Below are 12,762 nucleotides of genomic sequence, written 5' to 3' on the forward strand. Positions count from 1 at the left end.
ATCCAGCTAGACAGTACCACAGACCAATGAATGTATAGGGGTTTGAGCTGTATTGTGCTTTTCAGGAAAGCTGGAGGATGTGGAAGTTTTCACTGCCCCTTTTCACTTAGCTCCTCTGCAGATGATGTGAATTTCTAATGTTTGGTGGGATATTGTCACTTTCAGAAGTTACCTACTCCTTTGAGTAGTAGTTAATGAGCACTGAGGGCAGAACCAGCACAGGTGCACAAGGAATATGCCTGAAGGATTTTGAGTGCAAGCCGATTTATACCTGACCCTCACAGATCTGAGGCAGCGTCTCAACCACCTGCTATAATAGATCAACAAGCATCCTTAGTTTTCTCAATTTAAACCATTAAATTTTTGTTTCTGCCAATCACCTAAACAAAAACTAAACTACATCTTTCATTGAAGGCCATGGTTACCTCCAGAAAGAATAAAGCTAGGCAGAAAGTCTCTATCAGTAACTGCAATCCCTGTACTAACTGTATAAAACAAAGGGTGTGCAGTGGGAGAACACGTCAATAAAAGCACTAAAGAAACTCTATAATAAAGTCCATAGCTAGCTCTTAAACTACTATATACACTAACATAAGAAGTATTTACAAACAAAGTTAGTCAAGTGCAAAAGATCACATGCTCACAGCTCTGTCTCGGCCAGGGATGGCAGGAAAGAACCTAGATGGCTGGTCTGGCTCCATGCTTTTTGCCAGTGACTAAAAGCATGAAGGCAATTAGGGGCCAGGTACAGATGATGAGACAAAGGTGGTGAAAGCACATGGATTTAACCGGGAACAGTACAGAATCACAGAATGGTTGAGGCTGGAAGAGGCCTCTGGAGCTCATCTGGTCCAAGCACCTGCTCAAGCAGGGACACCTAGACCCAGTTGCCCAGGACCATGTCCAGACAGCTTTTGAATATCTTAAGGATGGAGATGCCACGACCTCTCTGGCCAACCTGTGCCAGTGCTTAGTCACCCTCACAGTAAAAAAAAGTGTTTCCTGATGTTCAGCCAAAACCTCCTATGTTTCAGTTTGTGGCTATTGCTCCTAGTCCTGTCACCGGGTATCACTCAGAAAAGCATAGCTCCATCCTCTTGACACCCTCCTTTTGTACACATTGATAAGATCTTCCCCCAAGCCCTCTTCAAGCTGCAGAGTCCCAGCTCTCGCAGCCTTTCCTTATATGTGAGGTGTTCCAGCCTCTTACTTACCCTTGTGGCCATTCAGTGGGCTCTCTCCAGTAGCTCCATACATCTCTTGTACTGGGGAGCCAGACCTGGACACATCACGCCAGGTGTGGCCTCATCAGTGCTGAGAAGGATCATCTCCCTCAACTTGCTGGCAATGCTCTTCCTAATGGAGTACAGGAGGCTGTTGGCCGCCTTTGCCACAGCGGCACATTGTTGGCTCACATTCAACTTGGTGTCCACCAGGACCCCCAGGTCCTCTTCTACAAAGCTGCTTTCCAGCCTGTACTGGTGCCTGGGGTTATTTCTCCCCAGGAGCAGGACTTTGCACTTCCCTTTGTTGAACTTCATGAGGTTCCTGTTGGCCTGTTGCTCCAGCCCGTCAAGGTCTGTCTGGATGGCAGCATGACCCTCTGGCATAAAAGTCACTCCTCACACTTTTGTGTCACGAGCAAAGGTGCACCCTGCCCCATCATCCAGATCATTAATGAAGACGTTAAACAGGACTGGACCCAGTACTGACCCCTGGGCTACACCACTAGTGACTGAGCTCCAACCAGACTTTGTACCACTGATCACCATCCTCTGGACCCAACTGTTGAGCCAGTTTTCAGTCTACCTCCCTGTCTGCTCATCCAGTCCATACTTCATCAGCTTCTGAGGATGACATACCACTTCCCATGACTATTGCCCATGGAAGAACCCTGCTGCTTACGCCCACCTACTCCTGTGAGTCTAGCTTCCTTATAGACACCTAACTTGGTAGAAGAGTGACAACATCACAGGGGCTGTTAAGTGGGTTGTCAGATATGAGAGAAATCGGTTATTAAATCTTTAATATCAAATACCAGCATCCACTTATGCTTGTAAATCTTTTGATGATTTGGCACAGCTGGAAAAATAGGTGGAAAGCCAACCTGAGATGAACAGCCCCATCACTGGTTCAGTGGGCTGACAGTATCTCTCTGCAGTGTACACATAACTACTTTGGAAAGTGGGACCCATTTCATTAAAAACGTACTTTCCATTACTGAAGTGATATTATTGACAAGAATAGTTGTTACGGGACAAACATCTGTGTACCTGAGGCAAGAGGAGGAAAACCCACTGAGATGTAGCTATTCTACATGCACAAGAGGTAGCTCAACCACATTCGCCTACCTGTTGATCAAAATAACAAAAGACAACAGGTTGGTTGGTTTGGATTTTTTTTTTAAAAAAAGGTCAGCTTGTGTTCAAGATATCTCTGTAAAAACACCTGTAATACTATAAGGTAGCACCAATACAAAACACATCAATATTAACTTTCTTTAAACTGTTAAACTTTATTATAAATTAAAATTTCTTTACAAAAAATTGCACATAATTGACCACTCTTAGGTTCTGATGCACTGGCATTTGCAATAGTTTCTTTAATCTTCAAGTTTAATAGTCTCTGCCGTGAGTCCAATGCAGAAAAGGGCAGTAAGCAACCCTCTTAGAGCCTTCAAGTGCAAGAAGCATACTTGTGGCCACGGCAGTTACACTTTCCTTAAGAGCGGCTGCTTTTGTTTTAAATCCTGTAATGAAAAAGTCTCAAAAAAGGTTTAAAAAAGGAAAAACCTGAAATGGACTACTTGCTTTTTACTGTAAACACAGCCCAGTAAATTAATCCCAAACACAGATCTCTCAGGCATCAGCGAGAGTGTCAAGTGAATCAGGAACAGCAAAACAAAGAAAACAGAAAATAAAAAGAAAACATAAAAAAATAATGTCTGTCATTTTGATTAACTATACTTACGTAGATGACGTTATGAGAATCTGGCAGGGCCCAGAAGCAAGGCCAGACAGGGAGTTCATTTTTCCAGAGGAGGGTCATGTTAATTGTTTCCAGGTTCAAGGAAAGCAGATTGGAGACTTGATATGCTCAGCAATACTCATCTGCTTTATGCAGATCTTAGGCATGGATGAGCCTGAAGAATCATTCAACTGATTTTGGCATTTAATAGGACTTATGGCTGACCGTACCCAGCGTTCAGTGATTCTTGCTTTCTGTTCTGTATGTGTTTAAATTTAAAAGCTCATCTAGGCTGACTCCAACCTCTTGGCACTTGGAAACTAGTTTTCTCAGGTTATCAGTTTTACCTCCTCCTGATGCTTCAAACAAGAGTTGCTGCAAGAGATGGGGAAGCAGATATAAGATTTAGCCAGAGCTTGAGCATCACCACATCTATGGATATGGGATATGCAGAAAATTTATATGAAACCTCAAACTGAATCATAAGGAGAAAACATTACATCTTTCCACAGTGTTGCACATAGAGGTAACTTCTGAAGGGCTCTCTGATATAAATGATGGACCTGTAAAATAAAAAGAAGTATTAAGTCAGTACAATTTCATGCACTCAAAATGAGTGATATGAAGCACAAAAACCTCTCACAAGAGTTTTAAAAAAAGTTTCAAAGTCAAGCATTAAATTGCTACTAAATGCAAAGGCAAGTTTATGTCTGACCTTAATTCTGACCCTTGTATGCACATGATTAATTACATGAGGACATTCTATTTTTCTTCACAAGACTCTTGCCTCATTCATTGCACAGGATGGAACACGCTCAGGGAATGAAGCAGCTTACTGAATATTTCTCTTTCATCACTCAATATGTAGTCTCAAGGTCTTGCTTATTGCATACCATCCCAACCTTGCAATGAAAATAACTGTTTCACTGGCTTTTTTCCTTCAGCATCTATCTGTGCTTTAACAATCAGTATGTGTCTTTGCAACTCTCTAACTAGAAAAAATGGTTTTGCCATTTTATGGTTGGAAATAGAGGACCAAAATGTTTAATGCAAGTATTTACTCAAGTCTCCTTCAACTACTGGTATCGAAAGTACCAACTTTAATCTGAGACACATTAGGGGAGGTATTCGTTGGCATTTTAAATACTCGTACCCATTTTTATATTCTTTTAGCAAATCTTTACATGACCTCTGAAGGGAATAAATGACAGGTTCTCCAGGAACAGGAAATTCAGAATCTGAATCACAATTCAATTTTAACACAATATCCTACTTGTTTAATAGAAAATCCAGTTATCTGGAGCAGTCACTGATTCACATAAACAGTTTAAGAGCTCACTACATCCCAAACTAAGCCCCCCCCCCAAAAAAAGCTCGACTGCACTGTGTGTGCCTAATTAAGTGATTTTACTCCACACTGTACAGTTAGTCAGGTGGTTGAAAAAGAAAACCACAAGTTTTCTTCTGGGTATAATCCAGCTACAAAGTTTTACATATGCCTTCATTCTAACTGGTTCATTTTCTTTAAGGACTCTTTTTGATACATTTGAAATATATTTATTTAACTTTCTAACCAAACAAAGCAGGGATCTTAAGTCACCAGCCTCACTACAGGCAGTGCCTTAAAACGGAGTCCATCTAATACAATGACTGAAGCAGGGATCTGTGACTAATTACAGATTACACCAAACCATCAACACAGAGACAGAATTAAGGTTGAACAGGCAACCATGCCTTTGATATCTCCTGACTTTGAACTATTTGACCTTACAAATCAAATAACTGTCTGCTTGGGGGGTGTTCTTTTTAAACATTCTAGGAGACAGTAAAAAAAGGAAAGAAAAGATTTCATATTTGAGTCTAACAATAGCCATGCTACCCATTATGGATCAGTTAAAACTGTAATACTGTTTTAAAAAAAAAGACTACTGACAGAAAAGAAGGATGCTGAGAATCAGCCACTACAAGAACGACACAAAACAAGATACAGCAGAGAAGTAGCTCAGGAACACCACAAGCAAGTGGTGAGTCACAAACCCAAGGCTTCATGATCCCCCCAATACATAGCATCTTTCCACAGGCAGAAGAGCATTCTGAAGGTGACAGCGACAGTATCAGGTAGATCCATTCTGTTTTAACTGTAAAGTGACTCAGTTGCTGTGCCAAAAACCTCTTGTATTTTCATGTAGAGTGATAAAAATACTTCCCTCCCCAAAGTACCAATGAGTAAACTTGTTATTTTTGGAGAAAAAGAACTAATGGCTTTGGTGGGGTTGGAAACTACTCAAACTCTCTATATACATTGGCTTGGCAGACCTACCCTTCCAACTACTTGTAAAGATAGCCATTAACATCTTCAGCACAATAATTCTTCCTTCCCTCTGCTGTATTTTAAGTGCTAGCAATCTCCTCCAAGTAAAAAAAAAAACAAAAACAAAACAAAACCAAAACCACACAAACAAAAAAAAACCACAAAAGTGGGAGAAGAATACTGGCCTCCCCAGTAAGGGAAAGATACACACAAACAGTATGCACAAGTACTCATGATATAAACCATTCTACCTTCATTGCCAAAGATCTTTCTCTCACTTGAGGCAAATGCTTCACTGTTTATACATAAAGTATTTCAGCTATCTAGAAGTCTTGGGTTTAAGAGATGACTTGCTTTGGATAAAGCCAAGGTATGAAAAGTTTTACAGAATTTTATAATTACTCATTTTAGTAAGCTGTGTTGACTTACTTCTCTTTGTCCCATTAGAAAGCATTCGGCAGCAATGGCTCTGGGAAAAAGAAATATATAAAAATATTTATTCTTGAATGATTTTAAATGCCATTAGCGGCAGAATACTGACTGTGGAATGGAATTACAAATTCCTTGACAAGAAACTGACTAACTTCCAATGATGTTACTCTACAGTGAAAAGAGAAAAATAGCCATTTTTTAAAAACAACCTTACATGAGCAAGGCATTTCAGTGGTTCCCCATTATGAACAAACACTGAAGAAAAAGATCAGTTCAGCATCACTGGATAATGGAGATTACTGCTATTGTGATATATAAAGGGGAGGGTAGAGAGGGGGAGACAGAAGTCAATAAGTTGAATTAAAAAGGCAACTTGTAAATACATCATTCGTATTTATCTGAATAATATCCATTCACACAAAGTTTCCCCAAGAGGGAAATTCCATTTCTCATTGTAAAGAAGTGATAGTACCTCTGTCCGTTGTAACAAACAGTTACTGTTTAAATAACAAGCTAATGAAAGAGAGACTTCCAGTACAAGCCCAATTGGAAAGACGTTTCAGATTTACCTTTGTGATGTAAACCTTATAAACAAAAGCAATATCTATGAAAACAGATGTATGACTGTTGCATTACATTTTCCAGATGGCCAGGCATGTTGGGATATTGTATGTAAACATCTTGGCTTGCAGTTTCAGAATTTGAACATTGCTCTCCTCCCAGTATCGCAGAAGCAGTCTGTAAAAGGCATTCATGAGAAAGGAACACTGCTCTAAATCACTGGGAACAGAAAAGCAATCCAAAGATACAAACACATTACACAAAATACATTATACCCAATCTGTGCCAAGAGTTGCAAGTAGGAAAAAACCCCACACCACCTTACACAATATTGACTGAACATGCTCTCAGAAAAAAACCAAAACAAAACAGTTAAGATACACTTTTAGAGGATAACTAAGTAGTGTGAAATGAGAGAAAACATGATCTTGGCACATTACAAGATCCATTTTTAGCATGCACAAGGTAACTGTATATTTGAAACGAGGCTAATTAGTTTTATAGTCATGCGGCTAGGAGATACTTTTCAGCCAGTCCTGCTCACCCATTTCATGTAGTGTCAACACTGTCTACTGAAGCTGCAAGTTCCATCTAGACAGAATTGCAACTTGGTTTAAAATGCAGCCATTCAACTTGGTGTGACAGAGGCAGGTGGGGGTGTGGGGAGAGCACGATAACAACCACACACACTTATTTTAAGTCTTGCTTTCTCCCGGGCAACTAGCGATAGGACAAGAGGACAGAGCCTCAAGCTTCACCAGGGGAGGTTCAGATTGGACATCAGGAAGAATTTCTTCTCAGAAAGGGTTATTAGACATTGGAACGGGCTGCCCAGGGAGGTGGTGGAGTCACCATCTCTGGATGTGTTTAAGAAAAGACTGGACATGGCACTTAGTGCCATGGTCTAGTTGACATGGTGGTGTCAGGGCAATGGTCAGACTCGATGATCCCAGAGGTCTCTTCCAACCTGATTGATTCTGTGATTCTGTGAATACTTTGGGGTCACTGTTGGTGATAAACAGTAAGTGTTTGGTGACTTTTCAAAATTATTCAATCCTTTTCAAAATTTTTCTATCAAATGTTCATGAGTTCACTACAGCTGAATATGGTAAAACACACACTCTCTAATCCTTGAAGAGTACATTTTGAAATACTGTTCAAGTAAGAACCAGCACGATGCTACATTAACTGTTCTTGTTTCCTATAAGATTTTTGTCAAAATTAAGAATGGTTTATCTCTGCTAAACGGATGCCAAGTTAAGCCTTAAGGTAGCAGCATTGTACACTGCTGTATCCATTTTCATTTGTTCTATGCTGGAACTGTACTTTTAATAGATCATTTAGTAACAACCTGATTTTAATATGTATCTGACATTTCTCTACACACATGATATTTTAACCATTTGTACTCATGTACAATACAGAGTTAATTCCTGTATAATTATAACCTTTCTGTAGATAGAACAGAACCCTGTCAAATACAAGAAAGATAGAGATGATGTTAGAAGGCACAATATGCCTCAAGCAATATGCAATAATAGAGGAAGAGTTTTACTTTTGTAGCAGAAAGCAAATCATGCATGTCTTGCACAAAAACAGTAGTTATGTTATCCAGCTGTTTGTCTTGATTACAAGTATTTGTACATACCTCAGTGCAAGTCCGGGATTAGCAGGCATGGTAGAACAAAACCGTTCCAAAGTTTTGGAATGTTGAGATTTTGGAATGCAGCTCAAATAAAAAAGAATTACCTGTAGAAATTGAATTACAAATGTTAATCCACTTCATAGCTGTCTAATTTTGCTAAGAATAATGGAATAACAAACTACGAACATTAAGACTAAAGTGAGTTACCACCTACAATCCTTATCAACTACTAACCTTATCCCTCAGGTTTACAGAAATCAATTTGTGTAATAAAAAGTTAGTGTCAAGTTGCTAACACCACATATTTAGTCCTTCTAGCCTGCATTTACTGAGTAAAGAGAAATGCACTGGATGTTAGTAAAATGAGACCTAGGACTTCTATAAGCTTTATTCTAAATGCTCAACTTGTTCTTACTTCTACTTTGTTTCTTCTGTTTCTCAACCACTAATTTCTATGATTAAAACTGACAGCTTAAATACTGTTTCTATCTGCCAGTGTTACAGCTCTGCAGACACCTCTTGCTCAACCATCTCTTCCCTCCCTTACACATTTTATCTTTTCTCTAGGAAAGAGTAGTTTATCATTAACAGCTGTATTCACAGTATTAAAGCATGCCATAATAAAGTTTCTATTTGCCTTACATACCGTTTATTCAAAAGGTTACTGCTAGATAGTCTTCTGCTCAGAACACTACTCTCCTCAGATAGTTGCTTCTTTTTCTCCTAATTCCTAGCTCTCAAGTGTTCATATACTACTGCTGCTGTATTTGAACAAGTAAATTACAGGTACCTGCTAAAAGGTCATCGGTCTCTAATTAAAACTGTCCACAGACACATTTTTACCTTATTATGAAACTCATAATTGGTCCAATAATCAGCAGTACTAAAAGGAATTGGGTATCGTGTGGGGACTGTAACCAGACATCTGTTCACTAGGTCAGTAAAAAGCTTGAATTCTTGAACTTTGTTGTTGGATCCAACAACTTTGCTATTGATAAAAACAAGGTAACTGGAAGAAAAACAAAAAAAAAAAAAGAAAAAACATGGTTCTGGTAGCCTTCACTTAATAGTTGAGATTAATTTACTTTCCTCCCTTAAGAACTTACTCCAGCCAGATGTTCTGAACAGTTTCCTGCTGCATCACTGCCCCCAGAGCTGCTTCATAAGCATCCAGTGCTTCACCAACACTTGCGTGAAGAGACTGGCACAAACTGTTTATATTAAGAGTAAACAAGTGTTGTATGTCATAAGCAATGCATGTTCTTACATATTAAGAGTAGCAAACAATGAAGAACTTCCCATTCCGAGATGAAACAAAAAACAGTGTTTTTCAGTTTAGCAGCATTATGGACTAATTTATCAGTCAACTTATTAAAATGAGTAAGTCTCAACTGCAGATAAAAAGGAATGATACAGAAACCACACAGTTTAAAATGTAACTCTTAACTTAAATAGAAATGAAATATTATGAGTTGTCTTCTACTCTTGTAAAGTACCCTTTTACTAATCCTTTTAATAGCGACGCTCTGACTGCTACAGAATGGAGACAAATCTTGAGTTTCTGTTTGGAAAGCTCCAAAACAATAGATTTCAAAGTCAGATTAAAACCACTTGAGAAATGGTATCAGACTGTGGCAACAAAATTAGTGTTCTGAAACAAATACCACTGGGGATCTGGGGTAGAAATACCCTGATCACGTCAGGAAAAAAAAACACAACTGACAAGAATAGTAAAAAAAACACCTTAATTTTGTTCCACAGGTCCTCAAAGAAACTTAAGAGTCAGACCAACATATAGGACCTCACCGAAGACAGAAGTAGACACATTTTTTGACCAAGATTCAGTGAACAATCCTTATTTCAAAGTGTAAAGTAAAAGTGGAAAAAACGGTAAGACTTTCACGAAGTCATAAGAGGGGGGCAGGCGGGGGGGGGGGGGGGGGAACACACACAGAGAGAAAGACTACAGAAACACAAAGAAAGATAGGGCTGATGTTGCTACCTTGCTACAGAACCCTCCTGACCAGGGTCACACAAAGTGCCCAATTCTACTCCTGCTTTCACCAAGAACTACAAAGTAAATCACCAATTTGCTACTTTTTCTAAAAAAGTGTGTGTATACGTTTGTGCACACACATACACATGTGTACACACACACACAATGATCTTTCCAAGTAAAACATCGTTCCTTGAGCTTTGAGGCTTTGCTGATTTCAGTCTATTTTCACTTGGTAAAAGTGAACTTTGACGTCTTTCGCCCTCTGTACCTGAAAAAAGGAAAGACAGATACATAGGTTGAAATACCTAGGCACTTACTGTAGCAAAACTCAACCACTGAAACAATAAATTATTAGCTCTGAAAGTAATTTAGGCACTTATTTCAAGAGCACTAATTTTCCTCTTAGAAGCAGGTGCTAACATGCAGGAGCATCTGAGCTTAAGTTAAGGTCCCTAATGACTAGACTAGAGAGTGACCTCAAGTGTCTTTCTAACAGTGTTTTTACTGTGCAAGTACCACACTTAAAATTGAACTTGAAAAGAGGAAAGTATTTTCTAAAAAAATGTTTTCTTTAAATTGGTATTAATGGATAATATAAAAAGAAAACATTAAGACAACTTAATCTAAACCTTATATAAAGATTTTCTTGAAAACCATACATTTTACCTGTTTATAAGTTGTCCACCAATTAAAAAACTATAAGCAACAGTGTTGAAGAAGTTCTGAGAAGTCCTCACTGAGTATCTGAAGCATTAGCATCTTTGCCCCTTTACTGATCTAAAAAGCCAAAGAGCTACTTGTCAAGATTGAAAAACGCAGAGCATGAAGTGGTAAACTTCTCAAACAGCTTAAGTCAACATCTCAGTAACCACAGTTATACTAGTATAAGTTACAGATGGCTAATATTTTGGTGCTTGCCAACCCTGGATATTGCTGCTATCAAAAGGAATGATGTAAGAAACAAAAAAAAAGATTGTGTATCCATGACAAAGATCTGTCACCTTTGCAATCTCTTGCAGAGGAAAAGGTCACTTCGCCATATTACTTTGCTACAGATGGGCGTCTGTGGCTAGTTCCAACTTTTATAGTCTGTTGCTAGTAGCTCCAAAACCAGCTGAAACAGTGAGTTAAGAAAGGTGGGGAGACCAGGGCTAAACAAAGTCAAACAGAGTGGGGGAAAGTACTGTAAAATAAAAGGGAGACAATGGAAAGCCAGAAGACAGAAGAACACTATTAGCAGTAGCAACCTAAAACAAAAGTGGAAAAAAAAAATCATTTTGTGAGATGAACACACCTGTTACTGTTGCCCTAAAGCAGAATTTCTGAAAGATTTCTCAAGTGGTGAATTTAAGTTGATGTGCAATTCACAGTTCCATAAAATTGTCTCTCTTGTGCAGCAGGCAGGTAAGTTCTCTAAGGACTGGCAGATCATTTATTGAAAGAACCCAAAGTGATATACCCTTAGGCAAATACTGAATGTTCTGCTTTTGAAAATGCAATTTACTCACACCCAATAGCTCTTTCTCAGAAATACTTTAGGAAGTCTCACCAGTAGATCTGCCAGAGATATGGGATTTGCTGGTTTACAACATCATCTGTAAGATGTTCTTTATGGAGAGGTGATACAAATTCAATTGGCATTGGAAAATTCAAGAGATATCTACAAGAGAAAAAAGTAGTAGTAAATGAGAATATCCCTCTACATGGAAGAGTCCTATGTGGATGTAACATTTAGATCTGAAATCCAGTTCATAGGACATATTAAAAAAAAAGATGCACTTTTCCTAGATTTTAGTTTAACTCTATCCAGATAGAATTTATACAGAAAGCATGACACAAACATAGAAATAGTTTATATAGAAAGCATTTCCTCTCTCATTATGTAGAAAGTTAAATGTTGCTTTATATCTCAGACCCCCTTCCCTCACATAAAATACATCAAGGTATAATCATCTATGTACTGTCAGCTAATCTGCCTTGAAAGTACTAAATTTAATGTAAAAAATGTAAGCAGGAATAAAATCTAACACCTAACTTGGAGATAAAAACACTTGAAAGCCTCATCTGCACAAGCTTTAGCACAGAAGGTCTTTTCTTGAAGGCCTTCAGAGGCACCTATTTTGACTGCAGGGAACTTGTGTATTTCAAAACTTCAATAAGTCTCTCAATTAGGTGCTAAAATTTAAGTGGAAAATCAGCAGGCTAGATACCAACCTGTGCCTTTTCAGTAATAATAATCTCCTGATTACTTACTAAATACAGTATTTTAGGTATGCAGTTTTAGGCTCCTAGCTCTGGGGAAAAAGAAAAAAAAAAATCAAACCCCAACAACTTTGGCATACATACGCTTGATTTTCACTCCCCAAATTCAGACATTAAACTTGCTGGCTGTTTCATCTTTAAATGCTTGTGTATATATGCTTTGTATTTAGTGAATATGCACAAACAAGTACAAACTTTATAAACTATCAAATCATAATTTGATAGTTAATAAACTATCATAATTTGATACTTAATAAACTATCAAATCATAGTACCCATGGGACAGGGTATTAGAAGGTAAGGGGGCCCAAGATAGTTGGTTAGCATTCAAGGACTGCTTCTTCCGAGCTCAAGATCAGAGCATCCCAACAAGTAGGAAGTCAAGGAAGGGTACCAGGAGACCTGCATGCTTAAACAGGGAACTGCTGGGCAAACTCAAGTGGAAGAAGACGGTGTACAGATCGTGGAAGGAGGGGCTGGCCACTTGGGAGGAATATAAGTCTGTTGTCAGAGGATGTAGGGAGGCAACTAGGAAAGCTAAGGCCTCCTTGGAATTAAACCTTGCAAGAGAGGTCAAGGACAACA

At 38.6% G+C, this 12,762-nt stretch overlaps 1 protein-coding gene across 2 annotated transcripts in view; it reads right to left on the reverse strand.

Moving 5' to 3' along the window:
• Positions 1-2,553: 2,553 nt before the first annotated feature.
• ZFC3H1 (zinc finger C3H1-type containing) overlaps positions 2,554-12,762 on the reverse strand; it is a 51,002-nt gene continuing 40,793 nt past the window's right edge. Inside the window, exons 28-35 of one of the 2 annotated variants that reach the window (XM_068400959.1) lie at positions 11,465-11,575; positions 9,023-9,127; positions 8,760-8,925; positions 7,920-8,020; positions 6,347-6,448; positions 5,708-5,747; positions 3,468-3,530; positions 2,554-3,342 (exon numbers count right to left, since the gene is read on the reverse strand). In XM_068400959.1, the coding sequence (XP_068257060.1) occupies positions 3,205-3,342; positions 3,468-3,530; positions 5,708-5,747; positions 6,347-6,448; positions 7,920-8,020; positions 8,760-8,925; positions 9,023-9,127; positions 11,465-11,575 (826 nt within the window). In that variant the 3' untranslated portion in view covers positions 2,554-3,204. Of the gene's footprint in view, positions 3,343-3,467; positions 3,531-5,707; positions 5,748-6,346; positions 6,449-7,919; positions 8,021-8,759; positions 8,926-9,022; positions 9,128-11,464; positions 11,576-12,762 lie in introns of those variants that run through there. The other variant, XM_068400960.1, reaches the window with a different exon arrangement.

The sequence above is a fragment of the Nyctibius grandis genome, chromosome 5, assembly GCF_013368605.1.
Source record: "Nyctibius grandis isolate bNycGra1 chromosome 5, bNycGra1.pri, whole genome shotgun sequence".
Classification (NCBI taxonomy): Eukaryota; Metazoa; Chordata; class Aves; order Nyctibiiformes; family Nyctibiidae; genus Nyctibius; species Nyctibius grandis.